Here is a 19239-nt window from a genome sequence, read left to right on the forward strand (position 1 = left end):
TAGACTACTGAGTCCAACCCTAGCTCCTCTGTGTGTTTTACATGCCATGCCTCCCCCCCCCCCCCCCCCCCCCCCCCCCCCCCAACGGCAACAATATTGGTGCCTCAGTTGCCTTTAGGCGAGGTATAGTCGGCCATCGGCCAATAACGTGAGGATTCCAGTCTGCATCACGTCAAACATACAAGGACTACAACGTGATGTTACTACCTCTCAGGACTGCAGAATGAGGGTAGGGTTGGTGTTTGGAATGGTTCTGGACTTCTTGAATCATTAAGAACTTGAACTTCGAGCGGAAGAAGGAGAACACGTACCTATTCATACAGCAACGTGCCATCTCAGAACCTTACTCCTGATCAAAGCACAACCCACGGTTTAGTGAGGAAACTGAAACATACAGATAATATTATGTGGATCCCGGCTTACAGCAGGGTTTTATAGACGTCCCACTGCCTCCTGACATGACAAACCTCATATCGTATGTATTTATTCATGTATTTATAAATATGTATTTATCGTATGTAACAGCTGTGAAGCCTTGTGAAGTGTCTGAAGATGCAATAATAAAAAAGAGGAGAAGTGGAGGGGAGGAGAGGAGAGGAAGGGTTGTTTAACCGTGTCATCAGATGGACATCATGCTAATCACAATGATGACAGTATCTCCTAATGTGAAACATAGTTACCCTTTTAAGGAATCAACTGTTCATGCTCATAACTGTCCTGAAATGATTAACTAAACCTAAGAAGGGATGGTGTGAGGATTGAGTTTAGATGTTCATGATTTGAACCACTACAGGTTTTAACTAATCCATGTTCTAATTCTGTGTTCTTTGGCTTGTACAGTATAAATTGTCTACCACGGAAAGTTTGGTTATGTTGGAAACACAAAGCTTGTTTATTTACTGAGTCAGGTGTTACCTGACAATAAAAAAGAACAACAATTCCACAACATCAACCTTTAAGTGTCTTTGCAATAGACTATAACCTTGAATCATTTGTAATAAACAGTGTTTTATAACAAACATAATAGTTTGTCATCTTCCCTTGATTTATTTTGAATTTTGATTTATTACAGTTTTTGTAATCACAGTTTTAGCATTTTTATAGATATGTACATAATCATGCAAATGCAGATAGTTTTTGTAACAGTTGCTTTACATACATAACGTTTTTTTCAGAAGAATACAATCATTATTATTGTACAATTACATTTTGTATTTAAACTATTTATATTTATTGTAACTATTTTGTAGTTATAGTTCAACTGCGGCTGTAATGTTGTCTCCTGACCACTGGGCGCCGCTGATTCGATTGCTCTTGCTGACACCACCACCCGGAAGTAGAATCCTCATCACAACACAGGAATATTCCGCATGGGAGTGTGACATCGAAAACACTGGACAGCGAGAAAGATGGAATGAAATAAAATCAAATAGACTTTTAAATCGTTTGACATCACACGAATTTAATTGTTGTGAACACCATTGCCTATGTCGACACACGTTCTGTGGATTATAGGGGGAAATGGCTTCATGTTGTCTTTGAAATGAGCGAGTTGAGTTTAACCTCAGACAGGTTGAGTTTCTCCGTGTCGGGTTTTATTGTTCCGACATCAAAAGGAATATACAGATAAAAACCGGGTGGACCGTGCTGTTAATATTACAGCTTTAGCTCTTTGTGTATTGTGTGTCGTTGTTGTCCTTATGTTAAAATATCTTCCAACGACCTCGAGATTGTTTTCACGCTGTGTGACATCTGTTACGAGGACTTTTCATTTGCAAAGCTATCGGTTCCTAAGCAGGATGGAGGACAGGGTCGTGGTCAGGTGTGTCGCCGGAGAACCCAAACTCACCATCTCGTTCGTCCTGGACGGTAGCCACAGACACATGCTGCGGGACCAAACTGAGGAGCTTGGGAAAGTCCTGCTCCGGATCGCTAACAACGCGGCCAGGGGTGGCGGTCAGGGAGGTCGAGCCAAGAAGTCCAAGAAGAGCAAAGCCCCCCAGGCTGCCGCCGAGCCGGTGGTTGTGAAGCTGCTGTACAACGGGGAGCCGGTGTCGGAGGATGCGGAGAACAGCGAGGCCTGGCAAGACGGCACGACTCTCCACATTGGAGAAATGAGATACGAGGTGCAGCGGAACGGACCGAACTTCACCCGGGCCCAGCTGCCAGGTTGTCTGCTGGCCGGCTTCCCTGTCTGCCCCCGGCTTGAGGTGGAGTTCGGCCGGCTGGAGGACTGTGAGTTGACCTGGTACAAACACGAAGCTACCATAAGGTACACAGAAGGAGCAAAGTTATCTATTCTAATCTATCACGCTAACTATCTTATACTGTAATATACTGTTTTCTAAACTATACTGTAGGGGAGAGTGGGGAAAGTGAGACATTTTTTACATTTGCTACCCTCTAAGCGAGCTAAAATGACATATCTCTAAAATGTACACATATCCCATTAATTCAGGATGTTTCCTAGCAATGGAAATTATCAGAATGTATTCAGGACGAAGGGCAGTGAAAATATGATTGTTTTTTAAAAAGTGGTCTTGTGTCTCACTTTATCAAGTTTATCTCACTTTACCCCATCTTAGGGGTAAACTGAGACAGACCAGCGAAATCAAGGGGGTAAAGTGAATCAGCGGGGGGTAAACTGATCCATTTACTTTATCCACTCTGAAACTACCATAACAACACATGTTGTAACAATTAGAATCCTTACAGCTAGCATGACAACCACACATTCCAGTAATGTGTGGTTGTCATGCTAGCTGTCAGGATTCCAATGTAACGGACGCTCCTGTGTTTGGTTGCAAAGTTAACTATGACAAAGTCACCCACGGACAGATCTGTGTTTCCTGGATCACTTCTCTCATCCTCAGAGCTCTCTTCGTCAGACACATCATCAAGTGGGACAGGGACATCACTCTCCTCAGAGCTGCTAACTACGATTTTCTTTTTGGTTGCTTTCTTTTTCGGTTTTCCCTTTTCTTTGCTGTTTTGCTTTTTCCCAGCCAGTTTATTATGTCTTTCTTTATAAGCCTTTTAAATTGCCTGCTTCTAAGGAGTACCAGTTATGATGACTGTCTTTACACGCTTTCGTTTGGTTTCTGGGGGAACATTTGGGAAGTGGTACGATTTCGCGAGGAGACACATATCCAGGTCGGCTGGGAACACGTGGCACATCTGAGACAGCTGGCGAGGCACATCCATCTGGACCATGCGCAGTTGATGAATTAGCATCTGGAGTTCGGACAGAGCGATGGCGACGTGCTAGGAAGCTGCCAAACCAATCTGCACCTAGAGTAGACAATTCATTATTATAAGATTTAGCTTTGTGGCAAGATCAGTGTGTCTTAGTTAACCTACAGAATCGTGATCTCTTGGACACCCTAGCCTACCTGCACATTGTGTCTTTGTCGAATTGGCAGGGACAGGGATATTGTTTTTCTCTGCAAATGCCAGTTGACGGCACTTAATTGGAAGAAGGCAATGGAACTGTTCAGCTAGTTGTTTCAAGTGTTGGGCAAGCTCCTCCTCCATCTCATCTGTGACTATTCTCTTTGCCTCAGCTACTGCACCCCAGGCTACTGATTTTACTTCCCCTTTCTCTTTTTTCTTCATAAATCTTAGGAGGCTTGACTTGTCAATATAACTGTCCATTGCAGCTGCTCTTAAAGACATCTTCCCTTCCTTGACCTCAGTGGCTGCACTCTCCATCTCCTCGAGGGGTGTTTTGCCCCAGGTTGTCTTCCTGCTGTATTGCCTTGGCATGATGACTTTTCTACAATGTTTATGACATTACATTAAAATATGTTTAAGACTAAACTTAACTTGTGCCTCACCACCACCATTTTAGAAAAAACAACCTCTCTTAGTAATTCAGGCTAATCTTCAGATAGCATCATCACATGGTTGTATATGTTGGTAGTTCATCAACATGTATGATATAAGTTTTTCTACCTGAATCAATTTGCTTTAGCACAACAGTTGATTAAGTTGACAGCAAGAACATTTACTTTTACATGCAAAAAATATATTTTTATGAAAAAAACATGCTTACCACAGCACCAGGAGGTTCTCCTTCATGGCCAAGGGGAAATGGGAGGGGCTTGAAAACATAATGGTCACATGACCACAAATGTGTACCATTGCCTAGATACAGGGAGCGTCTCACATTACCCCGTTCTCCCCTACTACACTTTACTATCTTTTATACTAAACTGTACGATTATCTGTACCATGTCATACTACTATACTATCAATAGGCCAATCAATCATCTTATCTTATCCACTATCTTCTGCTCCCAGCCCAGAGGGCGACGCCTCCACAAAGGAAGCAGAGTGGGTGCCGGCAGGAAATGGGCGTGTCTTCGTGCCGTCTAACCTGGACATCGGCTCCAGGCTAAAGGTCGTCGCCACCCCTCGGGACGGGGCGCGCAGCGGACCGCCCAAGGAGCTGGTCTCCGTGGCAACGGTGGAGGCGGGGCCCGGCTGGTGCACGTGTGACAACCGGCACGCCTACACGGGCAGGGAGGCGGGGCCGGAGGGGCTGAGGGTGCTGTCCTACAACATCCTGGCCGACGTGTACGCCCAGACGGAGATGTCCCGGACGGTGCTGTACCCCTACTGCCCCCCCTACGCGCTCCAGCTGGACTACCGCTTCAACCTCCTGCTGAAGGAGCTGGCGGGATACAGGGCCGACCTGCTCTGTCTGCAGGAGGTCGACACAGGTGATGGACCATAAGACGTGGACCATGACCCCTGACAAGGACCTGGTCAGTCCGTACACCCCATCACGTCCACTACGCACTATGACCGCAAACCGGCGTGCTACTGCCTCGCTACATAGGGACCCCAGCCGCTCAGAAAAAACCTGATGGTTTGCTGTCCTGGCTCCACAATGGTGGAACGAGCTCCCTGCTGACGTTAGGACAGCTGAAACTAGTTTCCATATCGTGGCAGTTATTTTATTATTTATTTTATTATTAATCATTTATCATTTATCATTCTATTTACTCAAATATTTACCCTTTATGGGTTGCATGATTATGCGTTATATTATAATTATTCTATTATTTCATGGCTGAATGCACTTCTTGTTAGTCGCTTTGGTGCATAGTGTCAGCTAAGTATATGTGGTGTAATGTTACCGTGCTGTGTGTCCTCCAGGAGTGTTTTCCGACAGCCTGGCTCCGGCGCTGGATGCGTACGGTCTGGACGGAACCTTCCGGGTCAAAGAACGCCAACACGAGGGGCTGGCCACCTTCTACCGCAGGTTAGCCTCGCCCACGACCACTCCTCGCCCGCTGATTGGCCGTCTGAGCATGGCCTCCGTAGTGGATAGTGACGGTCATCACGCTCCAACAGGGAGGCTGTCTAAGCGTGGCCTTATCATTGGATCGTGATTGGTCATGTGATGTGGGGTTCCCAGGTCACGGCTGCGTCTGCTGAGTCGTCACGACGTCATGATAAGCGAAGCGCTGGCCTCAGACCCCCTGCACAGCGACATGCTGGAGAGAGTCTCTGCCAATCCTGCCCTCAAGGACAAGGTCCTCCACCTGTCCACCACCCTGCAGGTAACCATGGCGACCCTCTGCCCCTCAGGTAACCAGGGGAACACAATGACGGGCTGAAGTGAGGGTAATGACATTTCTCTCCCTCTCTCTTTCTTGTAGGTGTCTGTGTTTGAGAAGCTGAATGAGCCCTCCAATAAGCTCTGTGTAGGAAACACTCATTTGTACTGGCACCCTAAAGGTAAGCCACCTAACCACCTACTATCACCCCCAAGGCAAACCACTAACACACCAAAGCTGGATTTGCGTTTCCTGCAATGTTGTGGATCTGAATGTTTGGTTTTGCTCCTTCAGGGGGAAACGTCCGTCTGGTGCAGATGGGCGTGGCCCTGCAACACCTGAGTCATGTGATCAAACAGGTAGCACCTGGAGCCGCCTTCATCTTCTGTGGAGACTTCAACTCCACCCCCGACTCTGGTAACCCCCTCCCGAACACCTTGATAACCCCAAACCTAGGTTACCCATACCAGCTCAGGCTACAGAAACCATTGTTCACTGAACTGAAGAGCTGCCCAAAGGACAACTTTCAAGAGGGCCAAAATATGTATCTTTCATATTATTTCTCTCTCTCTCTCTCTCTCTCTCTCTCTCTCTCTCTCTCTCTCTCTCTCCCCCTTTCAAATTGAAGGGCTTATTGGTATGGAAATGTACATTTCAATTGCCAACCAAAAACAGTAAAATAAGAGCCATAAATAAGAAAATGTAGTTTTACATTATAAAAAATGTATAAATACTAAACACAATACATGAATAAATCACTCCCTCCCAGGTGTCTGCCAGTTGATCCAGGGGGGTCTGGTGCCAGACTCCCACCCAGACTGGGTCTCTAGTGGTCCAGAGGAGGCCCTCCCCATGGAGCTGCACTCGCCCCTCCCCCCTCTGCTCAGCGCCTGCGGAGACCCCGCCTACACCAACTACGTAGGGGGTTTCCATGGCGTCCTCGACTACGTCTTCTTGCAGCCTGACAGCCTTGAGGTACTGTGAAGCCACGTGCTGCTCTACAACCATCCTAGGCGTCATGCCACAACTTTAAGCGGCTACATGCTAATGCAGCCAAGGATAAATACCTGGTCAATATTTGAGCAATGAGGACGGGTGCTGCATGCCGGGTTAAGTAAGAAACAACGCATCAGATAACGGCTACATGCAGAGCTAAGTTACAGGCTGCGTACTAGGCAAAGTTAGCGGCTACATGATACGCTAAGTTAGCTACTACCATCTAATACCAGCGTTTGTCCTGCAGGTGGATCAGGTGATTCCGATGCCCACCCACGAGGAGGTGACCAGTCACCAGGCCCTGCCGAGCGTAGCCCACCCCTCTGACCACATCGCTCTGGTCTGTGACCTGCGCTTCAGACCCTGAACCCCAGCCCCCTCTGGACTCAGCATGTGTGAACGGTGTTGTGGTTGAAACAGGGGAACCATTTATTTTATGTCAGATGATACTTTGATGTGATGAGTTGGAAAATAAACCATCAACAAGAGTCACTGGTTCCTGTGTTTTATCAAACTTCCTAACCCTAGACGAATGTAACCCATATTAACCTAGACTTAATATAAATCATTGTAACCTAGACTAATATAACTTAATCTGACCAAGATAATATGAACCAATCCATTGCGACGGAAACTCTGCCATAATAATCAATGGAAGGGGCTTCCTTTCTTGTGCTGGGGTGTGTCCAATAGCACCATCTTAGCTAGGATTCATTATATATTGAATGTTATATTTGTGAATGCACTCTGTGGACCGCTTGCATGTAACAAACACTTCCTGCTTTGTTTTGATTAAACTTTATTGATCCCGTCGTATGAACTCCCACTCAATATTTTATATAAATCTTTCACTAAAGCTGATGCAGAATAGACTATTTACATTTCTGATAAAATATTTGATAGTGTAGTTTGTATTTATAGGCAATTCAAAGTGCTTTACATAGGCAGCAATAAACAATACAAATATTTCCTTACTTTCTTTTAAAGAAGAATGTAAAACAAAAGCATAACAAAACAACTTTTACAAACAAATCCGATCCAACTTCGTTTCGCCTGTCACAGACAGTGTCTAGATCCTTCTCAGAAGGTTCTGGACTCATTGAGGCGGCACCAAGTGACTTCCTCATGATGAGTTGGGCTCTGTGTAAGGTGCAGTAGGCTACTGACCGGCTGCTGTGCGGTCAGTAGGGTCTAGTGTTTCTGGACCTGTATAGAGAGCCAGTCGAGTCCCTCCATCAGGCCGGCACCACTGACCGCACAGCAGCCCTGGACAGACCACTAAAAACACAGAAAAGGGTTTTATTAAAAAGACTCACCACTAGACCCACGGATAGAAACTGTTTTATTCATGCAGTTATCACCAGTAAACACACAGACAGAAATAGGCTTTATGTTTGTAGTTTCTACGACTGGGGTATGGATCACAGTAGCCTAGATAACTTGTAGCAGCCATTTCATATCCTAGCGAGCCTGTCATCTTAAATACAAGTAGAGTGAATGAGGTCCTACGTAAAATCGCGTAGTCTACCTTAACAAAGCTGATCATTAATAAAAAGTTTAAAAACATGCTTCTGATGTTAGTTCAGTGTGGAAAAATCTGAGGTAGGCAACACGCAACAAATTACATTTTAGCTGTGATGACGTAATTATAGGTTCTTATTGGGAAACGGCTCGCGGAGTTCACACACGGCGGCCATGAATATATTTTATATATATGTATATGTAATAGTCATTAATATTATATTATAATATATTTTAGATAGCCCATGCTGAGCCGCGGCCCCTACCGTGTTGGACAGCCCTGGCAGAGCGAGGGCCCCTGTTACGTCACTGACAGACATGGCTCTGGGCAGGTCCTGTTTATTTGCCATTACCAGCACGGCCATGCCCCTCAGCTCATCCTCCTCCAACTAGAAGACAGAAGACAACCGTGATGCATTCAAGTCCTGCAGGGGAATCAGACTCACGAGTTCTGATGAATTTAACCATAATCTTAACCATAATGCAAACGAACATGAACTAGAATAGATCCCGAAGAGAGACCGTACCATAAGATGCAGCTCTGTTGCGGCTTCTTTCATCCTCTCTGGATCACTACTGTCCACCACATATATCAGCCCCTGGTGCGCGATGGGCAAACAGACAGACAGAACGGTGTCAACAACCGTAACCATAGTTTGTTAGTAGTGAATGTTAATAAGTAGATCCAAGGCAATTGTAAAAGTTTCAGTAGTAATGTACTGGCATTCCTAGTAGTAGCATTGTGAGTAGTACCTGCGTATTGTATTGCATTATTTGTTGTATGATAGTATTGTATTATTTTGAAAGTAGTATTTGTATAAGTTTCAGTGGTAATGTAAACATTTTCCTAGAACTGTTAGTAGTACCTGTGTGTTAGTGAAGTAATGTCTCCACAGGGTTCTGATGATGTTCTGTCCACCAACGTCCCAAACGGTGAAACTCACATTCTTATAGTCCACCGCCTCAACGTTGAACCCTGAAAACCCAGCACTACACGTTAAACACAGTATAACACATAAATCCAACTGATAAGTCAGACAGACGGGTGGATGGATGAAGGCTGGATGGGTAGATAGAGGATTGGAGACTGATTGATGGATGAAGTAAAGGCTAGATGGATGTACCTATAGTAGGGATGGGGGAGACCACCTCTCCCAGCTTCAGTTTGTACAGGACAGTAGTTTTCCCCGCAGCATCTAAACCAACTTGGAAACAAAACCAGAAGTCAACTCAACCCACAAAGAAACAAGATCTGTCGTCAGCAAAGTCCACTATAAGCATGACCAGTATTCAACAAGACAAGGGCAACAACAGAGGCACTCTTTACACGGGAAAGGGGCTCAACGCTCTTCCAATAATACAGAAATACATACATACTGTCTTCAGGGGGAAAACATCTTTTTTTTGAAAATTGTAATTTAAGTCATTGATTATGTTAATTAATTACTACTACAATCTACTGCAACATGCTTTTAAACAAACATTAAAGGACATAAGATGTTGAGATATAGTTTACCGATATTTCTATTTTATATCCAACTAAGAAGTTCCATCAGGACGATAATGGAAATACATAGGGAAAAAAAAACGGCGTTCATATTGTAGCCTGCATTGATTTAGCGTAATAGATACAACAACAACAACAACACCACAATTGTTGTCATCAATTTTTTCTTTAAGATAATAAAATTTACTTACCCATGAGAATTCTGATGGGTTTCATGGTAACGAAGCGAGCCAATTGTGAGACGAGGCCTCCCATATTCGGACGGGTGAGCAGGTGGTCTTTATTCGCAGGTGGGATGCAGGTGGGATGTGAGGATTCCTCTTCTGTTGTTCTCCCTCCTCTTAAATATTTTCCTCCGCTGTCTCTCCTTTGTCTGGAGTCCGCGGTTTAAATACATATGGAGAAGGGAGGGTACGACAGGACAATAGGTCGGGTAACTTCTATCTTCCATGTCACTTGGCAACATGAAAACAACGAAAAGTCAAAGGTGCCTAGGTGGAGGTGATGACATGGATGTACAAGAATGACCCCATGACGCACGGTTTCTAATCCGGGTCAGCGGCGAGGTTGCACGTTCATCAAAACTCAATAGTATTCATAATTTTTCACGTGTTCACACTTTCGGTGTGAAGGATTTTGAAGGATATTACACTGCGATATTTGTTTACTTTAAGCGAAGGCGAGGAGCCATATAAAGTCACTTGATTATAGGAGCAGTTCATGCTTTGCTCATAGTGGGGCGCTGTTGAAACACGTTTGCTATAGTCAGACTGTACAGGGTCACTGTCATGTCTTATCCCTTGATAGTAAAAAAAAATATTGTAAAATATATAAACACACACACACACACACACACACACAGACACACACACACACACACACACACACACACACACACACACACACACACACACACACACACACAAACACATGCATAAACAAACGAAAGCAAGATGTGCTGTCACTTTAACAGTCGGGTTCAAATGACCCCTTGGGTCATTTGACCGGGGAACGTGTGTGTGTAAAGTGTATGTGTATTTTTAGCATGAAGATATATGTAGTCAAGGAGCTGCTGCCTTCTGATAAACAAACACTTCCACACATTAACATACATACACACACACACACACACACACACACACACACACACACACACACACACACACACACACACACACACACACACACACACACACACACACACACACACACACACACACACACACACACACACACACACACACACACGAGAGGAGCAGAACCCCGCCCCCCTGCCAGATTGGACAACAAGGTACTCAACCTGCACTAGCTAGCAGCTAGCATGACTCATTAGCACTAGCACACTAGGCTAATGGGCTTGCCTCAGGAGACTCAGGATGTACTGGGCAGCTCCAAGAATAACCAGTAGAAGACTGTGGTTGTACTGGGCAGCTCCAGTGTCCAACAGTAGAGACTGTGGAGTACAACCAGTAGATGTGACTGGTTTTTACACTGGGAAGCTACAAATTGCATAATGGGAAATGAACCACTGGTGGCAACATATTTTGTGGGGATTTCTGTGAAGATGACCGTCCCCAGCCGTCACAAGCCTTCTCCGGTCGTCCTCTCTTAAGCCTGGTGCTGGCAGGTGGTAGCAGGCTGGGGATGGACCAGCTGGAGGACCTCAACCACCTGCTGGAGCTGGAGGACCTAGAGGCCCAGTACAGCCTGGAGGAGAGTCTGCAGGACAGGAACCCTGGAGCAGCCCAGGACACCAGCAGGTCCACTAGGTATTATCCTCCATCATCTAGTTGACTATTTTGTCACTCAAACCCAGAACCATTGGTCTGGAAGCCAAACAGCCTAAGCACTAAGGTCCTGCCCACGTCTGCTTGTTTACTTCTGGTTCTGGATGTAATGTTAAGTATGGCGTGGTGTTGCTGTATTACTTTGAAATCATGGACAATTTTATGTGTGCATGTATAGTATGTATATGTTTATGTATTATGTGCTCTCACCTCATCCCTGTCTCTGGTTGGCTGGGAGGGAGCAGCAGTTCTGCAGAGAGCAAAGAGATCTTCCGAGCCATCAGAGAAGGTGAGGATGAGGTTTTATCTCAGGTTATGGTTAGGATATGATTTGATTATGATCAGGGTTGAGACCTGCGGTCTGTCTGTCTGTCTGTCTATCTGCCTGTTAGGTGATGAGAGCTTGCTCAAGGCTCTATGTGCTGGAGAGAAAGACAGGTTTAAAGAGACAGACAGCATTGGATGGATTCCACTTCACGAGGCTGCGGCACAGAGAAACAAGACCATCCTAGAGCTCACATACAGAGGTACCTTACACTATAGAGCTCACATACAGAGGTCCCTTACACTATAGAGCTCACATACAGAGGTACCTTACTCTAAAGAGCTTACATACAGAAGTACCTTAAACTTTAGAGCTCACATACAGAGGGACCTTACACTATAGAGCTCACATACAGAGGTACCTTACACTATAGAGCTCACATACAGAGGTACCTTACACTATAGAGCTCACATACAGAGGTACCTTACACTATAGAGCTCACATACAGAGGTCCCTTCCTCTATAGAGCTCACATACAGAGGTACCTTACACTATAGAGCTCACGTACAGAGGTACCTTACACTATAGAGCTCACATACAGAGGTACCTTACACTATAGAGCTCACATACAGAGGTACCTTACTCTATAGAGCTTACATACAGAAGTACCTTACACTTTAGAGCTCACATACAGAGGGACCTTACACTATAGAGCTCACATACAGAGGTACCTTACACTATAGAGCTCACATACAGAGGCACCTTACACTATAGAGCTCACATACAGAGGTACCTTACACTATAGAGCTCACATACAGAGGCACCTTACACTATAGAGCTCACATACAGAGGTACCTTACACTATAGAGCTCACATACAGAGGTCCCTTACTCTATAGAGCTCACATACAGAGGTAGCTTACACTATAGAGCTCACATACAGAGGTACCTTACACTATAGAGCTCACATACAGAGGTACCTTACACTATAGAGCTCACATACAGAGGTACCTTACTCTATAGAGCTTACATACAGAAGTACCTTACACTTTAGAGCTCACATACAGAGGGACCTTACACTATAGAGCTCACATACAGAGGTACCTTACACTATAGAGCTCACATACAGAGGCACCTTACACTATAGAGCTCACATACAGAGGTACCTTACACTATAGAGCTCACATACAGAGGTCCCTTACTCTATAGAGCTCACATACAGAGGTACATAGCCCACTTTAGAGCTCACATGTAGAGATGCCTTAGTGCTAATATCTATTCTACTCTCTTATTTTTATCTAATCTCTAATCAAATCTAGTCTACAATAATGAAATCTGTTATATGATTTTCTAGTGTCTATTCTATAATATTATATTCTAGTCTACTGTATGCTAGTCTAATCTAATTGAATCTAATCTAATCTAATCTGATCTGATCCAGCATCCGGGAATGGCTCTCTCGAGTGTCGGAATGTTTGTGGGCAGACGGCCCTCATGGTGGCGGTGGGGCGGGGCCTAATGGAGAACGTCTGCTACCTGCTACAGCAGGGGGCGGGGCCGGACACCTCGGACAGCAACAAGGACACACCCCTACAGCTCGGTACACTCTGATTGGCGGAGTAAACGAAAACTCGCCCAATCAATTGCGCTTCCAAAACACAATCATTTTGGACTGCTTTTCTCTCTTCCTGTCTGTCTCCCTCTCGACCTGTCTGTCTGCAGCCGTGCGCTCCGGTCGCCCTGACCTGGTGGATGCGCTGCTGTCTGGCGGCTGCAGTGTGAACCAGAGGGGCATGTACGGGAGGTCGGCCGTGCACGAGGCGGCCCAGCAGGGGAGCCTGCCGACGCTGCTCCGTCTGCTGGAGGTGGGAGGTCAGGTGGACCCCCGCAGCAACTATGACCTCACACCCCTCGCCCTCGCCACCCTGGCCGGACACACAGACCTAGTCTGCACCCTCCTGGAGAGAGGTGAGACAGGCAGACACACACACACAGGCAGACAGAAAGACAGGCAGACATACACAGATAGACAGGAAGACAAACAGGCAGACACACAGCCAGACAGAAAGACAGGAAGACATACACAGATAGACAGGAAGACAAACAGGCAGACACACAGACAGACAGAAAGACAGGCAGACACACACAGATATACAGGAAGACAAACAGGCAGACACACAGACAGACAGACAGGCAGACACACACAGATATTCAGGAAGAAGAACAGGCAGACACACAGACAGCCAGACAGGCAGACACACACAGATATACAGGTGGGCAAACAGACAGACATACAGATGGTCAGAGAGACAGGCTGAGATGTGAGACAAGCAGAAACACCAACCTAGTCAGCACCCTGCTGGAGACAGGTGAGATAGGCAGGCATTATGGCAAGGTAGACATACCGACACACAAACACAGACAGCCTGTCTCTCTGCTCTAGGGGCAAGTGTGTCCTCCCAGGCCAAGGACGGGGCGTCAATCTTGTACGAGGCGTGTGCGCGCGGGGTGCCCAGCGTAATCAGGCAGCTGCTAGCACACGGAGCCGATGCTAACGTCACCAAACTCACTGGACACCTACCGCTCCACCGGGCTGCCCACCGAGGACACCTGGAGTAGGCCCTGTCTACCTGCTGCTTCGAAACCTGTCTAACACTGCCTGCTTCATTATGACCTCTCTGACACTACCTGCTGCCTAATGACCTGTCTCTGTATTCACTGTCCAACCCCTACCTGCTCCTTTATAACCTGTGTACAACCTGTGTATAATGTACTTCCTAACCAATACCTGCTTCTTAATAACCCTTCTCTGTACTGTCTAACCCCGACCTGCTAATTAAAGACATTGACCTGTCTCTGTACTGTCTAACCCCTACCTGCTCCTTAATGACCTGTCTCTGTTCTGTCTAACCCCTACCTGCTCCTCATTGACCTGTCTCTGTACTGTCTAACCCCTACCTGCTCCTTAATGACCTGTCTCTTTAATGTCTGATCACTACCTGCTCCTTAATGACCTGTCTCTGTACTGTCTGATCACTACCTGCTCCTTAATGAGCCATCTCTGTATCCAATTTCTAATTTGCTCTCCTTTATGTTTGTGTGTACAGGGCTGTAGAGTTGTTGATTCCGTGCACGTCTCTGGTGTGTATTGAGGAAAGCGGGATGAGTCCTCTACATGCGGCTGCAGGTGGGGGACACACACTCTGTATCAAGGTAAACACACGCACCTATGCACATGCTTAAACTTACTTGTGATTAAACCTGTGACCGTGATTACCCTCGGAATGGAATCATCATATCATATTTAGTATGATCGTAGCCTGGTTATCGTCGTGACCATGTAAACAAGGTATTCAGTATCACCGTAACCTGTTGATCATAGTCCCCATGTAAACACAGCAGTTGAGATGACCGTAACCTGCTCACCGTTTCGCCAATGTAAACATGATAGTCAATATGACCATAACCTGGTTACTGTAGCGACCATGCAGATATGGTGGTCAGATTGACCGTAACCTGTTTACCGTAGTTACCACGTGAACACGGTAGTCGGTATGGGAGTAAACTGGTTACTGCGGTGACCGTGTATGATTGCTGGTACTGAGCCTTAACAACGTGCTGTCTGATCACCCCCAGGCCTTGCTTGACGCAGGCTATGACCCTAACTTCATGCTCCATCACTGTGTACGCCGTAACTATGACGACGAGAGGAGGTCTGCGCTTTCCTACGCCGTCTCCAACAGCGACCTGGCCTCAGTGAGGCTGCTGCTGGCCGCTGGAGCCCGGACCAATCAGGACCCGGTCAGCTGTCTGCAGGTACAGAGGCAAACACTAACACACCTCCTAACTCTAGTTATTCCTGCTCACATGCTAGCCACACTTGTTCATAACAACAATCCTTCTGACAGACTGAGTGAACATTATTAAAAGTGTGAAGCATCAATAAGGACTAAGGTTAGATCTGTCTGTCTACCTGTCTACTTGTCTGCCTGTCTGTCTATCAGTGTGCCTGCCTGTTTGTCTGTCTCTATGCCTAGGGCTATGGTATCTGATCTTGTGGGTTAGTATCTGTTCCCTGCAGTGACACTGTGTTTCCTATAGATGGCGCTTCGTCTGGGTAACTTTGAGCTGATCCACCTGCTGCTACAGTCCGGAGCCAACGTCAACTACTACTCTACGGTCAACACCACCCACTACCCCTCCGCTCTGCAGTACGCCCTCCGAGACCCTGTAAGACCCTCAGAGACCCGGAAGACCAACTGTGACAAGAAGACAACTGTGTTAGACCCCTTAGACACAATAACAGACCCGGAAGACCCTTAGAAACTGTGTTAGATCCCTTGGAGATCCTTAGATCTCCTTAGACACAATAGGAGACCCGGTGAGACCCTGTAAGACTGCTCGGGATCTGGGTTCCTGAAAAAACGCCCAATTAGGACCGTTGATAGGGAACGATCCCAGGACGGAGGCCACAGGTCCTGGACAAGCCCCCGCCTACGGGCCCCAGCGTCTGTACATTCCAGGTTCTTGAAAAATGTCCCTGAACGGGGTAGCAGTGGTGACTTTTAACATAGTAGAAGCGTGTACAACGAAGATCTGGAGGTTGAGAACCTTCTTTAGAGACACCTTAAGAAGAACTTAAGATTATTAGGGTTTAATTATATTTGTATTTAATTTATAAAAATCATAAAATTGTTAAATAGTTATTATAGTTCCCCTTTAAAGTCTTATTCATGTTCTGTTTGCAAACTGAGAAAAAATCACAATGGACGATTTTTCTCTCCAGGTGTTACTAAGGATGCTGTGTAACTATGGGTACGACGTGAAACGCTGTTTTGACTGCCGCTATGGAGACGCTTCCCATGTACCTGACGATTATGAGGGCTGGAGCGATACTGTCATCAGAGATACCATGGTAACCTGGCAGCTAGTTAGCTGTCGGCCAACTTTTTGTTTGTTTGTTGGTCTCTTGCTCTCTCTCTCTCTAGTTGTGCGTAAAGTTCTCTTTCTCTAACTCTAGTTCTGTGTAAAGGTCTCTTTCTCTAACTCCAGTTCTGTGTAAAGGTCTCTTTCTCTAACTCTAGTTCTGTGTAAAGGTCTCTTTCTCTAACTCTAGTTCTGTGTAAAGGTGTATTTCTCTAACTAGTTCTGTGTAAAGGTCTCTTTCTCTAACTCTAGTTCTGTGTAAAGGTCTCTTTCTCTAACTCTAGTTCTGTGTAAAGGTGTCTTTCTCTAACTCTAGTTCTGTGTAAAGGTCTCTTTCTCTAACTCTAGTTCTGTGTAAAGGTCTCTTTTTGTCACTCTAGTTCTGTGTAAAGGTCTCTTTCTCTAACTCTAGTTCTGTGTAAAGGTGTCTTTCTCTAACTCTAGTTCTGTGTAAAGGTCTCTTTCTCTCACTCTAGTTCTGTGTAAAGGTCTCTTTCTCTAACTCTAGTTCTGTGTAAAGGTCTCTTTCTCTAACTCTAGTTCTGTGTAAAGGTCTCTTTCTGTCACTCTAGTTCTGTGTAAAGGTCTCTTTCTCTAACTCTAGTTCTGTGTAAAGGTGTCTTTCTCTAACTCTAGTTTTGTGTAAAGGTCTCTTTCTCTCACTCTAGTTCTGTGTAAAGGTCTCTTTCTCTAACTCTAGTTCTGTGTAAAGGTCTCTTTCTCTAACTCTAGTTCTGTGTAAAGGTCTCTTTCTGTCACTCTAGTTCTGTGTAAAGGTCTCTTTCTCTAACTCTAGTTCTGTGTAAAGGTCTCTTTCTCTAACTCTAGTTCTGTGTAAAGGTCTCTTTCGCTAACTCAAATTCTGTGTAAAGGTCTCTTTCTCTAACTCTAGTTCTGTGTAAAGGTCTCTTTCTGTCACTCTAGTTCTGTGTAAAGGTCTCTTTCTCTAACTCTAGTTCTGTGTAAAGATGTCTTTCTCTAACTCTAGGTCTGTGTAAAGATGTCTTTCTCTAACTCTAGTTCTGTGTAAAGGTCTCTTTCTCTAACTCTAGTTCTGTGTAAAGGTCTCTTTCTGTCACTCTAGTACTGTGTAAAGGTCTCTTTCTCTAACTCTAGTTCTGTGTAAAGATCTCTTTCTCTAACTCTAGTTCTGTGTAAAGGTCTCTTTCTCTAACTCAAATTCTGTGTAAAGGTCTCTTTCTCTAACTCTAGTTCTGTGTAAAGGTCTCTTTCTGTCACTCTAGTTCTGTGTAAAGGTCTCTTTCTCTAACTCTAGTTCTGTGTAAAGATGTCTTTCTCTAACTCTAGTTCTGTGTAAAGGTCTCTTTCTCTCACTCTAGTTCTGCGAAGTGATGACGATCTCCTGGCTCCGTCACCTGACCGGTCATGTGGTACGGATCCTTTTGGACTATGTAGATCATGTGACCCTCTGCTCGCAGATCCAATCAGCTCTCAGGGGACAGGAGCAGTGGGCGGAGATCTGTCACATCCAGGGTAAGGTCCTCCTCCCTCTCCTCCTTCATCCCTCATTCATACCTCCATAAGCATGCTCTCACTTTTACCCTCCTTCATCACTCAATCATCAGCTTCTCAATACATTGTTACTTCATCCCTTCATTATCATCATGATCTTACTCTTACCCTCCCTCATAACTCTCTCCATCCCTCCCTCATCATCATCATCATCATCATCATCATCATCATAATCAACTTACTCTTACCCTCCCTCATCACTCACTCCATCCCTCAATCATCCCTCCATCATCGTCATCATCATCATCATCATCATCCTCTCACTCTTACCCTCCCTCATCCCGCCATCATCATCCCCTCACTCGATTCCTCCTTCATCGTCCTGTCACTCTTACTCTCCCTCATCCCTCCATCATCATCCCCTCACTCCATCCCCCATCATCATCCTCTCACTCCATCCCTCCTTCATCATCTTCTCACTCCATCCCTCCATCATCATCCTCTCACTCAATCCCTCCATCATCATCCTCTCACTCCATCCCTCCTTCATCATCTTCTCACTCCATCCCTCCATCATCATCCTCTCACTCCATCCCTCCATCATCATCTTCTCAATCCATCCCTCCTTCATCATCTTCTCACTCCATCCCTCCATCATCATCTTCTCAATCCATCCCTCCTTCATCATCCTCTCACTCTTACTTTCCCTCATCCCTCCATCATCATCATCCTCTCACTCCATCCCTTCCTCATCCCTCCATCATCCATCATATTATCTCTGTATCATCCCTCTATCATACATTGCTGTTTTGTTTCTGCTGCTATTTCCCCTTTAGTTGCAGTTGGATATATTAATATATTAAAGGTCATACTATATTGTAGTCCTGTAACCTATATGAACTATATCTATTGTACCTGTCTGTCTCTCTAGAGAGTGCCCGCTCCCTGCAGCATCTCTGTCGCCTGGCCATCCGCAGACGTTTGGGCCTCCGTAAGCTCCGGGCGCCCGTCTTCATCAGCCTCCTGCCATTGCCCCGGCAACTGAAGGACTACATCCTGTTCAGGGAGCATGACCTTTACAGCCAGCAGGAAACCCAGCCCTGATAAACATCATATATATATATATATATATATATATATATATATATATATATATATATATATATATATATATATATATATATATATATATATATAT

The 19239-nt window shown here is 45.4% G+C and overlaps 3 protein-coding genes across 3 annotated transcripts; 2 read left to right on the plus strand and 1 right to left on the minus strand.

Moving 5' to 3' along the window:
• The first annotated feature begins 1372 nt into the window (after positions 1 to 1372).
• pde12 (phosphodiesterase 12) lies at positions 1373 to 7139 on the plus strand. Its single transcript, XM_079747413.1, has 8 exons — positions 1373 to 2272; positions 4303 to 4724; positions 5164 to 5269; positions 5426 to 5570; positions 5670 to 5748; positions 5862 to 5984; positions 6337 to 6542; positions 6811 to 7139. The coding sequence occupies exons 1-8, from the start codon at positions 1701 to 1703 to the stop codon at positions 6928 to 6930; spliced, it is 1773 nt and encodes a 590-aa protein (XP_079603539.1). The 5' UTR covers positions 1373 to 1700; the 3' UTR covers positions 6931 to 7139.
• A 615-nt stretch (positions 7140 to 7754) lies between these two features.
• LOC307083371 (ADP-ribosylation factor 4-like) lies at positions 7755 to 9950 on the minus strand (the record flags this gene model as incomplete). The annotated part of the gene is made up of 6 exons (XM_079747235.1): positions 9783 to 9950; positions 9209 to 9289; positions 8951 to 9060; positions 8612 to 8683; positions 8351 to 8473; positions 7755 to 7841 (listed from the first exon to the last, which is right to left on the minus strand). Exons 1-6 carry the CDS (start codon positions 9844 to 9846, stop codon positions 7755 to 7757), a joined length of 537 nt encoding a protein of 178 aa, XP_079603361.1. The 5' UTR covers positions 9847 to 9950.
• Positions 9951 to 11235: 1285 nt separating this feature from the next.
• asb14a (ankyrin repeat and SOCS box containing 14a) lies at positions 11236 to 19145 on the plus strand (the record flags this gene model as incomplete). The annotated part of the gene is made up of 12 exons (XM_079748410.1): positions 11236 to 11351; positions 11624 to 11667; positions 11771 to 11905; positions 13084 to 13242; positions 13365 to 13610; positions 14086 to 14257; positions 14750 to 14855; positions 15279 to 15458; positions 15744 to 15872; positions 16429 to 16557; positions 17909 to 18062; positions 18973 to 19145. 12 exons carry the CDS (start codon positions 11236 to 11238, stop codon positions 19143 to 19145), a joined length of 1743 nt encoding a protein of 580 aa, XP_079604536.1.
• Between the last annotated feature and the right edge of the window lie 94 nt (positions 19146 to 19239).

Source organism: Pollachius pollachius (genome assembly GCF_949987615.1).
Source record: "Pollachius pollachius genome assembly, chromosome: 12".
Classification (NCBI taxonomy): Eukaryota; Metazoa; Chordata; class Actinopteri; order Gadiformes; family Gadidae; genus Pollachius; species Pollachius pollachius.